Source organism: Artemia franciscana, chromosome 1 (genome assembly GCF_032884065.1).
Source record: "Artemia franciscana chromosome 1, ASM3288406v1, whole genome shotgun sequence".
Lineage (NCBI taxonomy): Eukaryota > Metazoa > Arthropoda > Branchiopoda > Anostraca > Artemiidae > Artemia > Artemia franciscana.
In genome coordinates, this window is record NC_088863.1 from 25,326,766 (window position 1) to 25,348,440 (window position 21,675).

Consider the following 21,675-nt stretch of genomic DNA (forward strand, 5'->3'; position numbering starts at 1 on the left):
TCGGGAGATTTTCCGACGGTGATGCTACCCAAATTTCATTTTTATCGTTAACTGGTTCTAACATTTGTGATATTTGGACCCTCTGCATGGATTTAGGGGGAATTTTTGTTTTACGCACTACAAATCCATAATATTTTTCGTTATTTTCTTCTTTTATTGAATTTAGAAGATTCTCCGCTGGGTTTTTTTCTGGAATTTTTATTTTTTCAAGTTTTTTCCATAAATAACAAATTTCTTGAATTTGTTTGTTTCTATACTTTTTCATGTTACCTATATTTTCCCTTACTTTGTTTGCTTGTATGTTATTTATCATCGATATGGTATCCGTCGGGTAGATAAACTTTGAATTTACTACATCTAATAATATTTTATTTGATTTTAAAAAATTTGCGCCTATTATCGCTTCGTATGGAAAATTTTTACAAACTATAAATCGAGTATAAAAATTTCTGTTATCCTTGCGCAAGGCTAGATACACAGTGCCTTTCACATCCAGGTCGTGTCCGGTTACACTTGATAAATTGGGACAGATATTGCTCATTCGTCGTTTAATATAGTTGGGTAATTTATTAAATACTGATGAATTTATCACATTTACTGTTGCTCCTGAATCTATAAGGGCTGAGAAATAAATATTCCCTGCGTTGAAATTTTCAAATACTGGTAACATCTTATTATTATTTGCACTTAAAAATGGTATTATTACTGGGGGGGACCTATAAATTATCTTGCCACCAAATTTTGGTCCTACGAATTTTGGGGGCTTATATCGTTTCCCTGGGATTCCCAGATGTTAGATGTAGAATTTTCATTTGTTCTGTTTTGGGTTCCTTGGTTATTACTTGAGATGGAGCTATTATATGGCTGCCGTCGGCTGATGTAATTTTCTCTTGTATTTCTGTTCCAACTATTACTGGGTTGATTTGTTCTTCCACGATACCCTCCTCGATATTGATATGCATTGCGTTGAAAATTTCGACTTTGGGTGGGATAATTACCTCCTGTTACAAAGGTGTTTCCTCGATCACCTCTTGGGACGTACCCACTATAGTTTGTCCCCCTGGACAAACGGTTACCCGTTCCCCTAATGTTTGGTCGATTATTATTGTTTGCAAAACAATTTCTTGCGATGTGTCCTAATCGGTTACATGTGTAGCACCTTAATGGTTCATTGTTAGTTTGTGCCCTTAATTGATTATTGGGGGCAAAACGTACTTGTCTTGGTGGTGTGGTGGTTCGAATTTGATTTCGAACAGGTTTGGGCGATGATTCTCGGGAGAAAAATCGCGGAGAGGAATCCCTTGATCTTACAGGGGCTTTGCTTTCTACAGCATTTATTGACATTTTTTGATGCTGCAGGACAATCGAATCAATTTCTACGGCTCTTTCTATTTCCTGAACTGCTAGTTCTAGGTTATCAATATTTTTAGCTATCAAAAGGCGGTATAACTTTGGGTTTAGTCCCTGTTTAAATGCATTTAGTATGATTTTTTCATATAATTCCCCTTCTCCTGGACCGTATCGCGCTTCTGTTGCGATTCTAACCTTATGCAAGTACTCACGAACGTTTTGGGTCTGTTCGAAAGTAACTAGGCCATGTTTTAGTTTATTCAATGAACTTGTGTCAATGAATCTTTTTTGGAAGGCCTGTTGCAATAATTCTATTGAGTTAATGGTTGAGGTTGCTTCTGTACCTATCGAGTTTTCGATTTGTTTTAGAAATGTTAGCGCCTGTCCTTTCAGTCTTAAAAGTAACATATTTTTTAATACTTTTAGGTCAATTCTTGTCATTTCCACAAATTGCCCTAAATGGATGTTGAATTGATCAACGTCCGTATCTCCTTCATATTCTGGTAATGATTTTGCAATTTCTACCGAAGTTGCAATAATTTGTTGCGCTTTTAATATTTCATCTTGTTCTTGTTCCATATTTATTGTATTTTTTTTTTTATTTTTTTTTTTAAATATGCGGTTTAAAATAATCTCAATTTTTTTTTTTTTAATTTTATTACTGTTTTATTTTAGTTTCTTAAAGATTTTGATATTTTTGAATGGGGTATACCTATATATAAGAAAAAATGCAAAAATAGAAATAAAATCGCACTGCACCTAAAAATTCAAAAAGCTAGGTAAAATTGCACTGCACTTAAAAATAAAAAAAAATAAAATGTAAGTAATCATACTTGTCTATGTTAGTGGGCATTAATTGCGTAGGTACTTTCGGTTCCTTTTTCTGCTTTCTTTACCCGACCGCGCCATATGTTACGGGGTGGTTTAGTTAAATAATTAGTTTGTGTTGTGCTTTTATCTTAAAGGGGGTTTGAGTTGCTTGCGACTTTTCTAAGTCTTAATAGCTTGATGTGGATATGGGAGCTAAATTATTAATAAAATAAAAAGGCTTCGTATAGAATCCCCGGTAACCTGGGAGACAGAACCATCTCGGTGTTGTTCGAGGTCTCTTGAAACAAATATAGATTCCCTTGGGACCGTGCCTGAAAGCTAGAGGAACTGTACCTGATGCCCTAATACATAGACAGAAGATGATTAAATACAATAAGGTTTATTTACTTACAATATACAACTATTGACAAAATAGCTTCAATGTCTTATTGCACTAAAAGGTGAACATGAGAAATTGATCTAATGCATTCGAATCCTTCCATAAAACTAACTATTCGCCCTTGCATTGGGCTCATATATCCAACGCGCGATTTCTATGAACAAACACCCGCCAGACAGGCTTAGTGACCTGTGGAAGTTGACCTCCACTACTATTGGTAATATTTAATCATGTGACTAGTCTTGCATCCAAAAGCTGGCAAGGATTTCTCTTTTAATTTTGAGAAAAACCCATAGGTCAGAATAACTGGTTACTTGACTTGTTAAGTAACCTTTCACTTATCTAAATGCACGTAGCTTAACTGCGTAGGATTATGCAGACTTGTTAAATTTAGTAACTGTTAAATTCTAAATGATTTTATTCAAACATATTTCAAATTGAAATTTACTAAAGGGGTGTGACTGAGAAATTTAGTCCTGAATTTAAGAGTTCCTAGGAGAGTATGGATGAGAGATTTGGTCCTATATTTGAGGATTTCTAAGGGGATGTGAATGAGGGATTTGGTCCTGAATTTTATAGAGGGGAGGGGGCTGGTCTATATGTTACAAAAGGATTTCTTACTAAGAGTGCTTTCCACTTAGCCAAGAACATTATAACAACCAGAGTAGAACAACTATTAAAAAAAAAATATTGAAAAAAAAACAAGATGGATTTACAGCCATTTTCACTAATCTTCAATTCACATTGTATTTTACTTAGACAAGTTATTGTAAGGCAGGTGTCAACAAAGCTCCAGCAGGGATTGCTTTACTTAAGATGCAAACTAGCATGGTGAATACTTAGCTGGTAAAAACCCAATACACTAGCAATGCCAGGAATTAAACCTGTACCCCTTGGACAAAGGATTCCCAAACCAGAGTGCCAACAACTTAGCAAGGAACACAAATGTGACCAGAGAACTATTATTTGAAAAAAGAAATATTGAAAAAAACTCAATTCATGGTTGTTGCTTTTCTCTACTGTCCCATAAACAATATATTTTATTTAGACAAATTAATTTTAAGACAGGTATCAACAAAACTCCATCAGGGATTGTATTTACTTAAGATACAACAAGCAATGTGATTGCATAGCTTTGTGATATTCTAGTCTTAAATAATGATAAAAAAGCAAATTTACATTTGCTATTTGTTTTCCAAACCATTTTAAGCAAAACCATTTGCAACAGCAATATGTCCATGGTTAGATTAGTGTCTATCCAAAATGCTTTACAACAGAAGGGACACATTTCTTGCAAAGCAAATACTCAGCTTTAATGCTATTCTGTGTCATCTCTAAAAAATTAAACTGTATCAGGTGTATTTTGATATAAGATACTTCTAAGACTTTTAGCAAGGGGGGAGGCATTTCTTCACAATTTATACAATGTGTAAAAGAGCATCAGGGGGTGAGATTGAAAAAAAAAACTTTCAGGGATGGGTCTAAAGGCTAAAGTATGTTCTGGGAAGGTCTGCTTACATGGAGTACAAAGAAACTGTTTCACAGCTTTCCTCAATCCACTTTATAAGGTTTTAAAGATATGCAAAGACATTTCCTAAATTTTGAAAAAAAAAATATTGATATGGCTTAAAATGCTACTCAAATAAAAGGAATTGCATTTTAAGAGCTAAAGCCAGAGAAAAAGAAACTGATAATTAAAAATTAAGGTAAATCTTGTTTTGTCAAAATTTCAATAGTATAGGTAGCCTATAGACCTTTTGAGTAAGCAATTATCTAAGACTTAGAAATCAGAAAAGGGTTGACATAGAAGCCTGGCAGTACCTTCCCAGAGTGTTTTTGACCCTGGATTAATTACTGAGTTTCATTCTTGTAACCTATTCCCTTTCCAAGATAATGAAAATTAGCTAAACTAGAATTTTACATATTTTTTGCTTTGGATTCATTACTGGAAGTTCTATTTTCCTGACTTAACCCATTTCTAAGATAGCAAACAGTAGCCAAACTAGAGTTTGACCTGAAAATTTATCCATGGCCCTATAGAGTAAGGCTGAAATGTAAAGAGTTCTGACAAAGATGCAACACATCTTGAAGCATCTAGTAAGAATAGTAATTGGATTAACAATGCTTTATAACCACTAGGGTCTTGCTTCATCAAGGTTTTATCTCTGAAGCCAAATTACCAAGCTAAGGTCAAGTCTAGGGCATCAAAAGGATGAAACAAAGATTTCCAAGTATCTACATAAGTTTTCAAAAGCATATTCAAACTCTTGACTTCCTGTACTAAGGCCTATGTGAATCAAATTGCAGGATATAACCCAACATTTATCCAAATAGCCCTAATACGAAAAAAAAAACAAAATTAAACCTTACTTTTGCGTGGCTAGAATTCTATTTGTCAGCTTATAATTCTTATTTTATATAGACTTATTTATAGCCTACGAATTCTTCTTTTCGAAATCTACGCCTGAAAAGATCAACCAACAATTATGAATGGTAGAACCCTACGGTTAAAAACAATGACAGTTCTGGTTAAATTAGAGTTCAACCAGTCAATTGTTTCACGCAAAATCACTTTTCATGACAACCTGGTTTGTCACTGTTTCACGCAAAAACAGCGGTTGAGCTCAACCACACCGAGTGGTTGAGCTCAAACAGTCTCTTTGGTTGACGCGAAAAAAGGCCTGATTACTTGTCCGTGGGCTGGCACTTTATAACCCCCAAATAAAAAGATTATTTGAGGATTGTGACGTCAGACGACCATGTGCATGTGACTCACCTGTTGATAAGCTATGGGTTTTGTAGATAAGCTATGTTTATAGTGGAGTAGTATGATTAATAATTCTAAGGAAGCCTATCAAGTCCCTTGGGAAGAGGGTGGGATTCAAGTTCTATTTGCAATTGAACTGTCTATTGAGTTTGTAAGTTCAGTTCAGAAATTTCAGATGGAATATAGGCATACTGACAAGACTTATAAAATCATATGCAGAGAGGATACTAATACAGTTATATTGGAGATTACTTCAGATTTAGGAGTTTGTAAGTAGCATAATCTTGTCTGTGCTTATAAAATATTAAGGTTTTCTGGAGAGCTAGGCCTAGCTTTCAAAGGCTAGTAGGCTAGGCTCTGATGCACAGAACAAAGGTTTCTTATCAGTTAGAAAGGTGTGTTATTAGGAATAGAGCTTGGGAATGCACATTTCCTATTACCATTGTTTCTTATTTTACCCTAAATTTTCAATTTAAACAATCTCAATTTTAGATGTATTTTTTCCCTCTACTCATTACTTTTCCTAATCTCTCTCTAAGATAACAAAAAGTAGCTTTTCTAATAGTTTAATCTATTTAATATTTTATGATTAAATCACTAATCAGACAGCTAAGAAATAGCCTAGACTTAGACCTACATTTAGAATTAATTTCATCCTGAATCCTAATATAGACCTATCATTTGTTTGTATCAGAGAACTTAAACTGCTCCCCCCTAATCTATATATATATATATTTATATGTATATATATATATATGTATATATATATATATATATATATATATATATATATATATATATATATATATATATATATATATATATATATTATTGTTTTTTATGTATTTGTGCTGTTGCGTTGGTGATTTCTCTTTTCATGATATATATATATATATATATATATATATATATATATATATATATATATATATATATATATATATGGTAAAATTCTAGTTGTTTGATGACTTTTTGCTATCTTGAAAAGGGGTTAGATTAGGTTAGGAAAATGAAACATTCTGGGATGAGTCTACAGGCTAAAGCATATCCCAGGAAGATATTTTAAAGTACCCACCTCCACTCCTTCTCCCTCTAGAGGGCCCTGAAATTTGCCTAAATGACAGGTCTATACCTATTGAAATTTTGACTAAAAAACATTTTACCTTAATTTTCAGTTACCAGTTGCTTTTTCTCTGCCTTTAGTTCTGAAAATGCAATCCCTGTTATTTGAGTAGAGTTCTGAGCTAAAATTTTATGATTAAATCACTAATGGGACAGCTATGAAATAGCCTAGACATAGACCTACATTTAGAATTAATTTCATCCTGAATCCTAATATAGACCTATAATTTGTTTGTATCAGAGAACTTCAACTGCTCCCCCCTAATCTATATATATATATATATATATATATATATATATATATATATATATATATATATATATATATATATTTATATATATATATGGTAAAATTCTAGTTAACTGACTTCTTCTTATCTCAGAAAGGGTTTAGGTTAGGAAAATGAATCTTTCAGGGATGGGTCTACAGGCTAAAGTATGTCCCGGGAAGGTATTTTAAAGTACCCACCTCCACTCCTTCTCCCTCTAGAGGGCCCTGAAATTTGCCTACATGAACCTGTTGAAATTTTGACAAAACAACATTTTACCTTAATTTTCAATTATTAGTTGCCTTTTCTCTGCCTTTCGTTCTGAAAATGCAATTCCTGTTATTTGAGTAGAATTTTGGGCCATATCAATTTTTTTTTCAAAATTCAGGAAATGTATTTGCATATCTTTAAAACCTTATAAAATGGAACTGAGCAAAGTTATGTAGCTGAAAACAATTTTGTGGTATTTCAATTAAGCAGAAGATCTATTTTGCAAGGTTTCACTTTTATAACACACATATTTTGAAGGTCATCAAAGGTCAGGGCCCTCTAGAAGGAGAAGGAGTGGAGGTAGGTACTTCAAAATACCTTCCCGGGACATACTTTAACTTGTAGACCCATCCCTGAAAGTTTTGTTTTCCTAACCTAACCCCTTTCTGAGATAGAAAGAAGTCAATCAACCAGAATTTTATCCATCAGTTTTGTTGAAATAACCACAATGGGTTGTCCTCATAATTCTCATTTCTTTTTTTCTAGCATCTTTTGAAAGATGGCCAATGGCTGATGTTGTCTCTTGGGGAGTAGATTTAAGTCTATATCCGATTTCAAATAAATTTTGTACAGATCAATTTACTCCAAGTTCATCTTATGCTGACACAGTTCAAGAAATACCTGCTGTTGAAGAACCTGCTTCAGATTTATCATTTGGTAATTAGTTCAAAATTTGTTTTTGTTAAATTAGCCTGCTCTTGCTACCATGGTTTTTCAAAAATACAAGTAAATATTTTAAATTCTTGTTTTCTCTTTTTGTATGCTTTTCTCCTATTTAAATTTTGTGGTTGCTATTTTGAACATCAATTTTTTTTTCTTTATGGCTATCGGTTATAAAATCATTTCCTGAACCAGTATGATTAATTTGTGTATAGCCTGAAGTTTTCTATAAATGTTTTAATGAATTTTGTTTTCTTTATTTCGTATCTCTGTCTGTAAAATACTTATAAATAATATATACATTACATTCTCTGTTGATTGTATCTTAGGGAAGAAAATTAGGAATACTGCTAGAAATATTGGTGAAAAGCTAAATGTTAAATAGAGAGGAGAAAGGGCTTGTACAAGTATTTCCCAAGTGATAAATTAAGAGGGGATAGTCAATCTGGACTTGTTCCCATAGAAAAGAGCAAGGCCAAAGGTAAATAAATTTTTGAGAAAACGAGAAGCCTCATTCTAGGATGTCAGAATTTTGTCCCATTTTTCGGGGGTTCGAGTCATATTTTTGTTGGATTTCGGACAAGCACAGTGAAACCTCATTCATTTTGATCCACGCTTAAGCGCTTTCTTTATGAGCTTTGTGTTGAATGCCAGAAGCTTCCAGGCGTGTTCGTTTCCTACCCTTTTACTAGAAGTAACAACAGAATAGAAAAAGCTTGAGTGTACAATGACAGAAAATATTGTGAGAAATTAAAAATGGAACAGTATGCCATTCTAACATTTATTTTTGGAGTATCTTAATAGACTTTGAGTGGTTGATAACTTGCCAGACGCTTCTTAAATGTTGCAATTGGTAGAAGATAGTCTTGAGCATATTCAATGCAGTTTTTGCTGGTATTCGAAGGTGAACTTGTATCCAGAACAGTTCTCAAGCAGACTCACTTCACCCACTAGTTTGGTAAGGGGATTTCCTCTATTTGAAAGCAATATAGGAATATAACCATCATTCTTGTAGCAAATTCCGTTAATTTGCTTGGGTAATTAAGAAAAGTATTTAATTTTTACCTATAAAACGCAATGTTATATTCAAGTGCTATAAACCCTAATGGACAATAATTAAAATTTTGTTGTTAAAGTTTGTTATACTTTGTTTTGATGTTAAGTGGTTAAGTGTTTTTCTGTTTATAAGACTTGGTGAAGAAAAATCCGAATATTTGGCCTGGGGTTTTCAAATTGTGAACGCTGGAAGTAAATGGTGGGAAAAAATGCAGTTCTGGATGTCTAATTTAAAGATAACTTGAATCTAATTTAAAGATTCCAGTGTTAGAACAATCAGCTAGTTCTCTGTGCCTATTGTGTATTGTTTTCTAAAGTATGGATTATAAACTTTTTTTAGTAAACTTGACGTTTTCCAGGAATACTCAGCTGGTTCCATTTAAATGTGGTTCACATTTCTGATAGTGTAAGGGTATTAAAAAAATAAGCCGAATTTTGTAATTGTTTTCTATTACAATGGATCTTTCTGTATACAATAATTTCCATAATTACAATATATTTTCAATATAACCTTTTTCAGTGTCAAATAACTTCTTTGTGTGATGCTTCCTTCCTTTACACTATTTTTAGGGAAATCTAGACATCCCCTCAACCTTCTAAAAAGTCCACAAGTAAATCTCCTTCACAGTCATAGAAAACGGTTACCAATGCCTTGGTGACAAAAATTTCACGTATTTTTTTTTAATATACCTCGTACTATTGCATTTTGTGGTACTAGGAAGGTAATTTAAAGATTAACTGCATGCTATACAGGAACCAGCAAACATAGGTTCTTCAGTAGCTTCATGACATGGTCACTATTGGACAGTTTGAGCAGCTTGTACACTAAAAGGTATAGGACTGCTTGAGTCTCAGCTATGGTAAAAAGAATGTAGTATGGTAGAATTTTAGGACAGCAGTAACAAGGCAGTCTTTATCAACTACTTGAATAAGCAAGTTAGTTGGTACAACAGTGTTTAGATTTTTCCATGGACTTTCAAGGATTGTTCAATTATGGTTTCTTTTATATTAACCTGAAGATCCTGACGGGTACTGTTCTTTGGTTTACTAACCTGGTTACTTAAATGCCATCCCAATCTGGTCTCTTTTTCGGTGTTATGAAGGTCCCTAACTCCCTAATTTGGGCCATTGCTGACTACAACCTCCCGATTTCCCCATGAATGTCTATTTTTGAACATTCTTATTTTTTGCAGCTAATGATAAAAAGTCTTGGCCAAGGCAGCATATTGAGACACTGGTTGCCCTTTATCAAGAGCAGGAGGAAGCATCGAAACCAGTGAATTCTGTCTTCTGGAGTAGAGTCTCTGCTTCTTTCTTAGAAGATGGAATACATTACTCTTCAGCACAATGACAAACAAAAATGAAAAACCTGAAAAGGCAGTACAGGGATCAAAAAGACAAGGCAGGAAGGAGTGGAGCAGGGAAAGTAGTCTGGGAGCATTTTGAATTAATGAAAGGGTTGATGGCCCCTAAGCCAGAGGGCACTGATGCAATAACTGCATCGAATAGGGGGAGTTTGAGAACCCCTGGTAACTTTGCATCACAATCAAGCCCAGTGCCAGAAGCAAGTGTAGGCAGTAAAGATGCAGAGCCTAAGAGGGCCAACAAACGGCGATGTTTTAGCAACGCAGAAGGATTTCAACAACTCAGTAATGATGCCAATTTACGGCATGAGGAACGATTACGATTTGAACAGAAAGTTCATCAAGAAAGAATGAAAGTTCATCAAGACAAAATGAAAGTAAAGCTTGAATTACTTGAAGTGAAAAAAGAAGCATTAAAAACAGTGAAAAAAATATTTGAAAAAATTGAATAGTTGTTGATTTCTTAAATTTAACTTTTATTTGAATTTACTTTTTTCTTTATTAAATTTGTAATGTTCCCTTTTTCCAGTATTTCTTTCTCACAAGGGGAAAAAGTGTCGTTATTGTGTTTTGACATGCCTATGAGGGTTGGTTCTAGGCATTTATCCTCTTCCCCAAAGAAAATAACCCCCTGCAAAAATTATGGTTTTCCAAATTTGAGATTTTTTTTTTTTAAGTTGAGAAAAGCTAAGGAAATTGGAAAAAAAAGGAATTTACGCACAATATGTATGTGAAAAAAATAAACCGCAATCCAATTTTTGTTGAAAAGACTCATGTGAATCTGCAATTTTTGGCAGTAGCAGGTGGCAAAAAAAAAAAAACACCGAAAAGTTTAATAGGGTTTAGATTTTGCTTCAAAGCATAGTTGGCTTTTGGGAACAAAATATTCTAATTGTTTAAGTTTCATGGGCGAAAGCGTTGTCAAATTCTATGAGTAGTTTTTCTTATCTTCGAAGTGTAAAACTAACAAAGTTCGCTATTATTATAAATAAACAAGAGTTAAAAGCTCATATGGCACTTTTGACGAGACCAAGAGCTCATATGATATTAGCTCTAGCAAAATTCTAAGAACCAATACATTGATTTAAAAGGAAAATCAGAGGCTTAATGCTGGTCGGGATTTAAAATAATAGCTATGAGACACAATATCCTTCCAAACATCAAATTTCATTAAGATCCGATCACCCGTTCGTAAGTTAAAAATACCTTATTTTTCTAATTTTTCCAATTAAAAAATTATTGCCCGACAATTTGATTTCAGTGAAAGGAATTATTCCCAAACATTTTCTTCCCGCTGAAAATTCTATAGACAATCCCTTCACCCCCCTCCTCCCCTGGAGAAAAGTTCCTCGCGAAATATGTCCGTAGGTTTCTGAATTAAAAAACTTAAAAGGCATTTAAACTTCTACAATATGGTTCTCTGTTTTTTTTTTTTTAGTTTGGCAGGGATATACCTCACAGGGTAACGCATCGAAAACGGGAAATTGATATCTTATTCCATATGATTTCTGGGAATATTTCGGGTCTACGCTGTTATTATGAAAGTAATTATCTTCAAATAAATTTCAAGAGAAAATTCCACTTTACTCTTGATTAATATTAGATTGTGATACAATTAATTATGCTAACAAATGTTTAAACATAGAAAGTAACCTACTAATAAGTAAAAAACGGTAACTATTTATTTTAAAAATTACAAAAGTCTTGCAATGCGGTCCCTTTTTGCTCTGGCAGTGACTGTGGAATTATAGATGTTATTTTCTGAATTAATTGTAGCAGCTCCGCCTGAGCTCAGCTCTTCTGAATTTTCAAAATGGAGATCATTCTCGTCAATGCAAAAATTATGCAAGGTACATGCTGCAATTACTGATTTGGAAATAAATGCAAGGTCAGGGGAATCAAAAAACCTAAGTCTTCTAAAACGACACTTTAATATTCCAATCGCCCTTTCAACAGACATTCTTGTAGAAGACAGTTTAAAGTTGTACCTAACCTGATATCTGGTTAGGTTACCCGTATCTCTATATGGTGTTAGTAACCGGTCAGAAAGTGGGTACGCTGCATCGCCGATTAAATGGCTATCCTCGGGAAAAAATAAAGTACTATTTTGTAGGTCAGTACAAATTTCTGAATGCCGAAAAACACGGGCATCATGCATGGACCCTGGCTGCCCTACATTACAGTCAGTAAATTTCAGGTTATGTTGGCACACAACCTGCAATTGGAGAGAGTGAAACCCCTTTCTGTTGATATATGTTCCCGAAGAATGTTGAGGGGTTCTGATTGGGATGTGGGTTCCATCTATAGCACCAAGAACCCCTGGAAAGCCAGCAGTAGAACTATTGGCAGAAATTATGTTTTGTGCTTCTGTAGCCCCTGGCCACTTTATTGTTGTTGATGCCATTTCGTAAATGGCGTCAATTGTTCTTCTTATGACTTTGAACACTGTTTTCTTACACACACCGAAGCGACATCCAACGGACCTGTAGGACTCTGGGGTTGCCAGAATCCATAGAGTTATGAGGAGCATCTTGTTAGGTGAGCATCTTGATGTTGGTCTTGTCTGATTCTGTAGCTTTATGTTAATTTTTCCTAAGAGAAGATCAAAAGTACTTCTATGAAGTCTAAAATGAGTTTTAAAATCATAATCCTGCATTCTCTCTGTGACTATTTCTTCATATCCTGCTACCTTTGGTACATTTCGTCTCGATACGGTTGAAACTCTTGTCTAAAAAGGGGAAAAAAATTATTAGGAAGTATTTTGAAGCAATGGATAAACACTGATTATGAAACCGAGAAGACATTATTTCTGAATTGTTTGATTTCGCCATTGTTATGAAGAAGAGCCTATTGTTCTGAAACCGAGCTGGAAAAATTTCAACTGGTATTAGATTCAAATTAAATTACAAAATGATTTTCATATTTAATTACTTTTAGAAATTTGACTTAATAAGGCATTCATAAAATACCCTATGGTACGCAAAAAGTACAGTTTGTGGTTGTTTTCCCATTCTTTAAAATTAAGATGTCAAAAAAGGGTTATATTAACCCCCCCCCCTCCTGTAATGTTTGTCCGACTCGTAAAAACGTAGCAAAATTGAATATAAACTAATTTTTGATGAGTTATCTGAAAAAGTTCCCCCTCCCCACCAAAAAAAAAATTGTATTTTCTATGGGTAGAGGGAAGTATTTCCCGTTGGGCCGGGGGGGGGGGGGTATATATATAACCCCCCGTTGGGTGGGGGGAGGGAAGAATATATATATATATATATATATATATATATATATATATATATATATATATATATATATATATATATATATATATATATATATATATATATTATATATATATATATATATATATATATATAAAAATAAGTTGTCTGTGTGTGTGTGTCTGTCGAGTGACGTCATGTTTGTGTGTCGACTGACGTCATGTTTTCGACTGACGAAATTACAGATCGGGACACAAATGACGACCGGGACACCGGCACATAGGGAATATAAATGACGACCGGGACACTCAAAGAGAAAGCGACCGGGACACAAGGAATGTTCGATTAGTAATCACCATCAACAAAGCACCGGGACACAAATTTTCGACCGGGACACAGGGAGTATAAATGACGACCAGGACATAAGTAAAAAAAAACTAAAAAAAAAGGTAAAAACTACAAAAAAACTTAAAATAAAAAACAAACTAAAAACTAATAAAAAAAACTAAAAAAGCTAAAAAACTAAAAAAAACTAAAAAAGAAAAAAAGAAAAAAGGAAAAAAATGAAAAATAAAGGAGAAAAACAAAATTAAAAAAAAAACAAAAAGAAAAAAAAATAAAAAGAAAAAAGAAAAAAAACTAAAAAAAAAGTATAAACCAAAAAACAAAACTAAAAAGAAAAAAAGGGGAAAAATACAAAAATTTATTTCATCATATACCATTTCAAAAACGAATGTGTATACAGACCGGGACACCGGGATACAAATGACGACCGGGACACAGGGAATATAAATGACACAGGGACACAACTACAACGGGGACGCCGGGGGGCACAGGGGGATATATAAATGACGACGGGGACACAGGGAATGTTCTATTAGCAATCACCATCAACAAAGCTCAAGGGCAATCATTAGAATCATGAGGTATAGATCTGAATACGGTTTGTTTTCCCATGTCCCATTATATGTTGCATGTTCAAGAGTCGGTAAACCTGACAATCTATTTATATGCACAGACAATGGGACAGCAAAGAATGTTGTATATTCGCAAGTTTTACGTAGTTAAAAACATATATATATATATATATATATATATATATATATATATATATATATATATATATATATATATATATATATATATATTATGTCTCCTGTCTATGATGTCGTGGCATCAGCTGAAGCCAGTGAAATCAATTTAATGCATTTGTAAATTAAGTCGTAATAGCACGCACATTGTCAACAGTTTTGAGTAAGGGAAGGAAATCCTCCGACTAAGAAAAAGGAATTCTCAAATAATTAACATATGCAGTTTCCGCATTGATTGTATTGGTTAGTCCCAGAGATTGATTGCATGCAAAAACGTCAAACAAAACAATTTGCTTCCTCATGACAGTTGCTTAATCATGTAATATGCACACAAAAACTGATAAATCATAACATTGAAATACCGTTAAAATACTTGGCTCATTCAGCTCTTCCTCATCTTGATATAATTCATTTTCTGAGTCAGTAGACTCGTCATCCGAGTCAGTAGACTCGTCATCCGAGTCAAAAATTTCATTAACCAAAATCAGTGCTGAAATAAGATTTCTCAGCGCCGTCTGGGACATTTTGGGAGAGGTTCTACCTAAAATAAAGTAGAAAACTGAGCAATCAGAATAGTGAAACAAAACAGGGGAAAATCACATCTAAACGAATAAATTTTAAAAAGCACGTTTGTTTTCAATAAAAATAAGGAGGCAAGTTTTTCAGCACTTCTACAAAAGCTTCTAATTCTAATTAAATGGCCTTTAAGTTTTCTTAAAGAAAATTTGGAAAGTATTGAGACCAAAGGTCAAAATTTAATGTAAAGAATGAGGCATCGAGAAGGGGCTAACCATTCATATACGAAATTTAGGTTTGTTGTAAGTTTTAGCGTTGCTCCTTATTTTCAGTTCAAAAAGCGTGGTTTGTAGTTGTTTTTTTTTTTTATCTGAGCTTGAAACCTCTGCATTGGTGTTCTCTGATACAGTGAATCTGATGGTGTGATTTTAAATACGAGTGTAAGATTTATTAAGTCTTACGGAACGTTTTTCCCTTATTTGATAATCAGGCTAATTTCCTCAGGCCTGTGCCGTTTGAAGGTTAATATTAAACATAATAAGTATTATTTATTTTAAATTTGTATAAAAAATTAAGTCTTTTGTTGTAACTACTGTTAATTTTTTGTTTTGTGCAATTGGGCCGAGTCGCTCCGTACTTACAGTTAGTTAAATTAAAACAAAATTATTTTTTTGAAAGTAAGGAGCAACATTAAACATCAAAATGAACGAAAATTATTATCGATATGAAGGTTTGCCCCCTCCTCAATACCTTACTCTTTATGCTAAAGTTTGTCCCAATTTTTGAAGTACGGCAACTGAAACACGGGGGCAGTTTAATTAGAATAGGAATTTTTTTTTTACTATTAATAACTTTAGCGTTAAGATCAAGGTATTGACAGGGGGCAATCCTTTATATGCGAATAAATATGCCAAAATTAATATACATTTTTCATTCCTTTTTCATGTACAGTACCCAAAATTCAAAGCTGCATTAGTTGAAAAATATTTATAAATTAAATAAAAGAACAAGTTTCTCAAACTGAAAGTAAGGAGCGACATTGTTACTTAAAACGAATAGAAATTATTCCGTATATAAAAAAAGTTTTCCCTCTAAAGCCTCATTCTTTATGCTAAAGTTTGACTCTGTGACCCAACTCTACTTTTTAAAACAATGAAAACAGACTTTAGCATAAGGAGTGACGTGTTGAGGAAGGGGCAACCTCTTTTATGTACGGAATTGCTTCTGTTCTTTTCAAGTTTTAATATCGCTCCTTACTTTCAGTTAAAAAAAAACTTGTTTTTTATTTAGTGACAGAAAGGAAATGTGGCGTTTATCCTTATTTAAAGATCAACTAGCACGCAACTAGCCTCCTTCCAGTGTCCCCTTTTTCTTCTGAAGACATCCGAATGAAATTCTGAGATGGGCGTTTGATTCACGCTAAAAAAAAACTTTAGAAAAACATCAAATGTAAAATTAATATTTAATCGTCTCGATTTCTGGGCAATACTGTTATTATGGAAGTAAAGAGAAATATTAGGCGCTAAAATGAGCAGAGTTTATTCTTTATAGGAGGGAGACTCCCCTTTCCATCCCCAACTCCACCTCGCGATCGCAGAAACTTCGGAGGGTGCTCACTACATCAGAATTTCAGAGCTCTAATCCTTTTCAAAGAAGTCGAAAGTGATTGAAGACCAACCACCTGCGATGGGGGAAGGGTCTGTTGAGGGGGATACTCAGTTTATTACCACGAACTATGAAAACAAATTTTGAACTAGCTAAAAAGCAACTAATAATAATCGGTAACATAATATAACAGTTTCGTAACAACAACAGCAGAAAAGTAACTAAAACATAAACAGCTGTGCTGAAGTAGAATCTCCCCCCCCCCAAAAAAAAAAGGCTATATTACCTGGTATTTGTAACTTAGGATGTACACAATAAAAATTTTACTTACTGCTGCTTCTAAAGATCTGTTAATCAATTCACGCTTTGTTTACACTGAACGGGGTCAATGACATACACGTGACCCATGTTGCTATTCTCGCAATTAATCTTGGCGTTTTCAGTGACACGTGGCCAGACAAGTATTTGTTGCTATCTTTTAGGGGTTAAACCTCGATTAGTAAAAATCCCATTGGACATGTAAAGAAACGCACCCAAGCTGGTTAAACCAAAGCTGTCATTGGTTAAACCAGCTGGTTGACGCGAAAAAAGGCCTCTATAATAGTCAGCAATCAATGCCATCGAACAAAAATTTTAAAATTTTTAAGGCAATGGCTTGATTGTAATATGAAAGAGAGTGACTACGTTAAAAGTTTTGCTTCCATTTTCCTTGCTACAGCAGATGGAACATTCTCTAATGATGAAAATTTGCCAAATTTACCTGTTCCAGACTTGAAAAATACCCTTGCCAGGTATGTTGGTTTGCACCTTAACAAGTCAACTGGGCTAACAATAATTAAAGGACTTGCAGGCTAAGCCATTAAGATTAAAGCTAATATAGAATAGTCTTTAAATCAGTTTTCTGTATACTCTATGACTTCAAACAAGTTTTTGGTAATATTAAGTTTACACATAGTTGAAGATGTCTAAAGCTAAATTTGAGTTGCTTCTGACCTACCATTCTAACAAACTTTGGGTAGAATTTTACTTTAGCTACTTTTTCTATCTTGAAAATGGGTTAGTTTAGGAATATGAAACCTTCAAGGATGAATTTACAGACTAAAGTTTGTCCTGTGGAGGTATTTTGAAGTACCTGCCTCTACTCCTTCTCCCTCTAGACTCTAAAGGGCAGTGACTTTTGATAAGCTTTTAAAATCTTTGTGTTATAATAATAATAGGCCTATTAATTTATTTATTTCTTACCCAACAAAACAGGAAAAAAGTGGAAGCCTAGGCTACCTTTATGAAAGTGATACCTTGCAAAATTGATCTTCTCCTTAAATGAGCTACAACAAATTTTTTTTTAAGCTTGACAACTTTGCTCAATTCCAATTATGAGGTTCCAAAGACTTGCAAATATATTTCCTAAATTTAGAAAATAACTTTTTTCTAACAGGGTTAATATATTAACCCCATTGACTTGGCTTAAAATTCTACTCATATAACAGGAATTGCATTTTCAGAACTATTACCAGGAAAAAGAAACTGATAATTGAAAATTAAGGTAAAAAATTGTTTTGTTGAAAATTTCAATAGGTAGGCTATAGACCTGTCAAGTAGGCTAGACAAATTTCTATGACTTAGGATCAGAAGAGGGTTAACATAGAAGCTTGGCAATACCTTCCCAGAGTATGTTTTTGGCTCTGGTTTTATTACTGAAGGTTTCATTTTCCTAACCTAATCCCTTTCCAAGATAGTGAAGAGTAGCTAAATTAGAATTTTACCAAAATTTTCAATTTTAGATAATAATGTTAGATGATTATTAGCCAAAATATAACCTAGAAATAAATATATTCCAGGCTACTCAATTCTTTTTATGCTCTTTCCAAATATAATAACAAATTCACTTGCTAATGCACTCCCTCATGACATCCCTTATATAGCTTTATATATTATACATTATATTTATACAATATATATTTATATACATATTAATATACATATGTTTATATATTTATACATATAACATATATATTTATATAAATTAATATACATGTATATTTATATATACATTATAGCCTAGGCTAGACCTAGCTCCTAAATTAAACCAGTTATTTTCTCAGTCTGGAATTATCTCCATATATAAGTAAGGATTTAATTTGCCAATTTGCTATTTCAAACATTTTTAAAAAAGTGATAGACCTAATAGCCTAATTTACATTAGCATATTACAAAAACAAGATAATCATATTAGCCTAGTAGAAACATCCTACATATTATAAAGTAAGAATTTTGTTGTTCACCTTAAATTACAGCTAAGAGCAACTTAAGGATTATCCCTTTTTGATGAAGTTTTTCTTGTGAATTCATTAATGATGTTGATTAATTTGATACTCATGTATTATTCAAAAGACACTCAATAACTAAAGTTAGGTTCTAACTTTAAAGTTAGGTCTTAAACAAACAACAATGCTGGTACATTTTATGAGAAAAACTGGTTTCATAGCCACAAAGACAAAACTCAATTTAGTTTGCTTTGCATAGTGATAGAAGATAGTGTCTGAACATAGATTTTGAAATGAAGATTTGAGATTTACCAAAGACTAAAAAAGAGAAAATTATATTTTTCCAGGATAAGGGGTCATTGCCCACAACAAAACAGTGTGTCAAGGGACACACCATGACTTTATACTCTTATAAGAAGGAACACATAGTGATAGAAGATACCTAACTTCACTTATTGAGTGTGTTCTGAATAATACACAAGTACCATTAACTTTTCCAGAGTTGACAAAGTTTCTTTCTTTTTTAGCTTTTTTTTTGTTTAGCATATTATTTTTGCTTCCTTTGGCCTTATATCAGGGTGAGGGGGGGGACATTTGCAAATGAATTAATAATTATATTTTGAGAAAGCATCAAGAATGCATCAAGGGCTGTTATGTTATGCTATAGAATCTTGTGTGCATTTACCCAAAAATCTTTATTTTATAGCCTAAAGTGAAACCTTTTCAGATAGATTTATTGTGTAAATTGAGGCACAAAGAAGGTGTTTTGAGTCTCAAATATTTGTTCAGTCTTGATTTATGATGTCTTAAAATCTGTAGAGATATTCCTTAAATCAAGAAAAAGAGAGGACTTGATTTGGCTTAATACCCTACTGAAATAATATTACCCATATTTTCAAAAACAAAAGCCAATAAAGAGAGAAAGTAAACCCAAACTCATTAAATATTTTTGTCAAAATTTAGATAGACAATGACTTGTTATCTCTGTGACCCTCTAGGCCCTAGAAATAAAGAAATGGTATAGACAGATGCTTATCCACTCCTTCCCAATGTGTATTTTAGGGTTTGGATTCAATTCTAAAAGTGTGTTGCCCCAAACTCAACTTCTTCCCAAGTTAGAAAGAACCCTCTCAACTAGAACATTACAGAATTTTTTTTCAATAGGCCAGGTCAGGCTTCTGAGCAAGATTACACTAAAACAGATATGTTTGAAGTTAAAATTTCTAATTTTTAAGTAACAAATAATTGATGAAATTTAGGGAATAGTCTTTTCCATGGCCTATTCTGAAATAAACACTATAATAAATAGTGGAATAGTGCTGCCTAAGTAAAGAGTGATGTAGGCACAATGTATTTTTTTATTATTATTATTTTTTTTCTTTTTTTTTAGATCATGCCACTTGGTACTGAAACATCTGTCATAGAAAGTTTAAAAATAGCTCATTTGATTGGAAACTGAAAGGGCTAATTCCAATTTTTAATAGTTGAAAATGATTGGAGGACAACCCCTTCCACACCCACCATTTTCTCAAACACATCAAAAAAAAACTTGAGATTGCTATTTTGTTCAACCTGGTAAAAATATCAGGAAATTACACCTTTGAGGATGACAGCCCCTCAAAGCCCTTGTGTCTAGGGTTGTAAGTTTTGCCCTGGGGCATCTAAGGTTATTATAAAAAGGGTTGTCATATAAACTTTGGAGGGAGCTCATTAGACTGGTAATCAGAAGTTATAGTGCTGTTTTTAAGATTCAAAGTGACTGGAGGATGGATAGCCCCCCCCCCCCCTGATAGCTTATATTTTTCCTAAATGTATTGGATAGAAATTTTGAGATTGCCATTTGTTGTTGTAGAAACTTCAATAAAGGTTCAGTTGATTAGAAACTGTAAAGGCTAGTGCCCTTTTTAATAGTCAAAAGGGATTATAGGGCAAGAAGCCCCCCCCCCCATGTCCTTCTGCTCAATAATTCTCAAAACAAATCTAATCAACATTTCGACATAACTATTTTGCCCAGCATAGTTGAAAGGTCTGGAAATTATGTCTTTGAGGATAACTCCCCCACAGCCCTCAGTGCAAGGGTTGAAATTTATGCCTTTGGGGCATATACGTTTTTATGGAAAGGGTGGTCATATAAACTCCAGAGGGAGCTCAATGGATTTGAAATGAGATGACATTTCATTGCAAAAAGGCCTCATGGATACAATTGGCCTCATAGATACAATTGGCCAGGTGGGTTTTCCTGTTACTTGGCTTACACATGGTTTGTTAATGTGCAGGGTTTTATGTTTCATTACACAAAAGCCTCATGGATACAAGCACACGGGTTTTCCCATTACTGGGCTTATGAAACACTTGTTTTGATTCCAAACCTTCATAATGTAACGATGGTTCTATTCTTTTTAATACTTCCAAACACACAGATTTTTCCAACTACCAGACTTATGCAAGAGAATATGCAATAACCCTGAGACCCCTTCGGCCAATCTTTGGAGGGCCCTATATCCCCCTCCAGGGCCCCAATATCAATGAAGTTCATGCTAGCAAACTTTTTCTGCTAGGAATCATTTAATATGGGGTTTTTTAGCTCACTGCTAAAGAAGAATAAAAATGATGAACATTAGACACATTTTTCTTCTTAAAGCTAAACTAGGCTTCAAGGGGTAGAGTCAGAGACATATGTCTCTCAGACTTTGTTTTTTACCAAAGTCTGAGAGATGATCAGGATATTATGATAGCGATGATGATTGGGTTTGGGATTTTGACTTGGATAAGGCCATCAATGCCTACCAGATTTTAGTTAAAAAACAAAGGTTCGGCAATATGTATTTCATAGTGACGCTGAAAAATAAAGAAGAAAAAGGAAACTGAAAAAAGAAAAAAGGTAAAAAACTAAAAAAAAAACTAAAAAACAAA

General features: G+C 33.6%; 4 protein-coding genes across 14 annotated transcripts in view; 2 read left to right on the forward strand and 2 right to left on the reverse strand.

Annotated features, from left to right (window-relative positions):
* Window positions 1–747: 747 nt before the first annotated feature.
* On the reverse strand, window positions 748–1,929 carry LOC136026269 (GATA zinc finger domain-containing protein 4-like). The gene has a single exon (XM_065702699.1). The coding sequence runs from the start codon at window positions 1,927–1,929 to the stop codon at window positions 748–750; it is 1,182 nt and encodes a 393-aa protein (XP_065558771.1).
* A 2,957-nt stretch (window positions 1,930–4,886) lies between these two features.
* LOC136027344 (uncharacterized) lies at window positions 4,887–10,591 on the forward strand. 8 transcript variants are annotated; one of them, XM_065704510.1, is made up of 3 exons: window positions 4,887–5,053; window positions 7,475–7,645; window positions 9,898–10,591. In XM_065704510.1, exons 1-3 carry the CDS (start codon window positions 5,047–5,049, stop codon window positions 10,053–10,055), a joined length of 336 nt encoding a protein of 111 aa, XP_065560582.1. In that variant the 5' UTR covers window positions 4,887–5,046; the 3' UTR covers window positions 10,056–10,591. The 8 variants fall into 8 exon arrangements, 3 of the variants coding, with proteins under 3 accessions (XP_065560582.1, XP_065560591.1, XP_065560574.1); XR_010617583.1 differs by lacking the exon at window positions 4,887–5,053 and adding an exon at window positions 5,232–5,327; XR_010617584.1 differs by lacking the exon at window positions 4,887–5,053 and adding an exon at window positions 5,260–5,321.
* Window positions 10,592–11,732: 1,141 nt separating this feature from the next.
* On the reverse strand, window positions 11,733–16,960 carry LOC136027386 (putative nuclease HARBI1). Of its 2 annotated transcripts, XM_065704580.1 has the most exons (3): window positions 16,830–16,960; window positions 14,740–14,918; window positions 11,733–12,796 (listed from the first exon to the last, which is right to left on the reverse strand). In XM_065704580.1, exons 2-3 carry the CDS (start codon window positions 14,899–14,901, stop codon window positions 11,762–11,764), a joined length of 1,197 nt encoding a protein of 398 aa, XP_065560652.1. In that variant the 5' UTR covers window positions 14,902–14,918; window positions 16,830–16,960; the 3' UTR covers window positions 11,733–11,761. The 2 variants fall into 2 exon arrangements, with proteins under 2 accessions (XP_065560652.1, XP_065560662.1); XM_065704590.1 differs by lacking the exon at window positions 14,740–14,918 and having other exon boundaries at window positions 16,830–16,939.
* A 133-nt stretch (window positions 16,961–17,093) lies between these two features.
* LOC136027368 (peroxisomal carnitine O-octanoyltransferase-like) overlaps window positions 17,094–21,675 on the forward strand; it is a 68,454-nt gene continuing 63,872 nt past the window's right edge. For all 3 annotated transcript variants that reach the window (XM_065704553.1, XM_065704560.1, XM_065704568.1), the window contains exon 1: window positions 17,094–17,289. In XM_065704553.1, coding sequence (XP_065560625.1) covers window positions 17,165–17,289 — 125 coding nt within the window. In that variant the 5' untranslated portion in view covers window positions 17,094–17,164. The remainder of the gene's footprint in view (window positions 17,290–21,675) is intronic.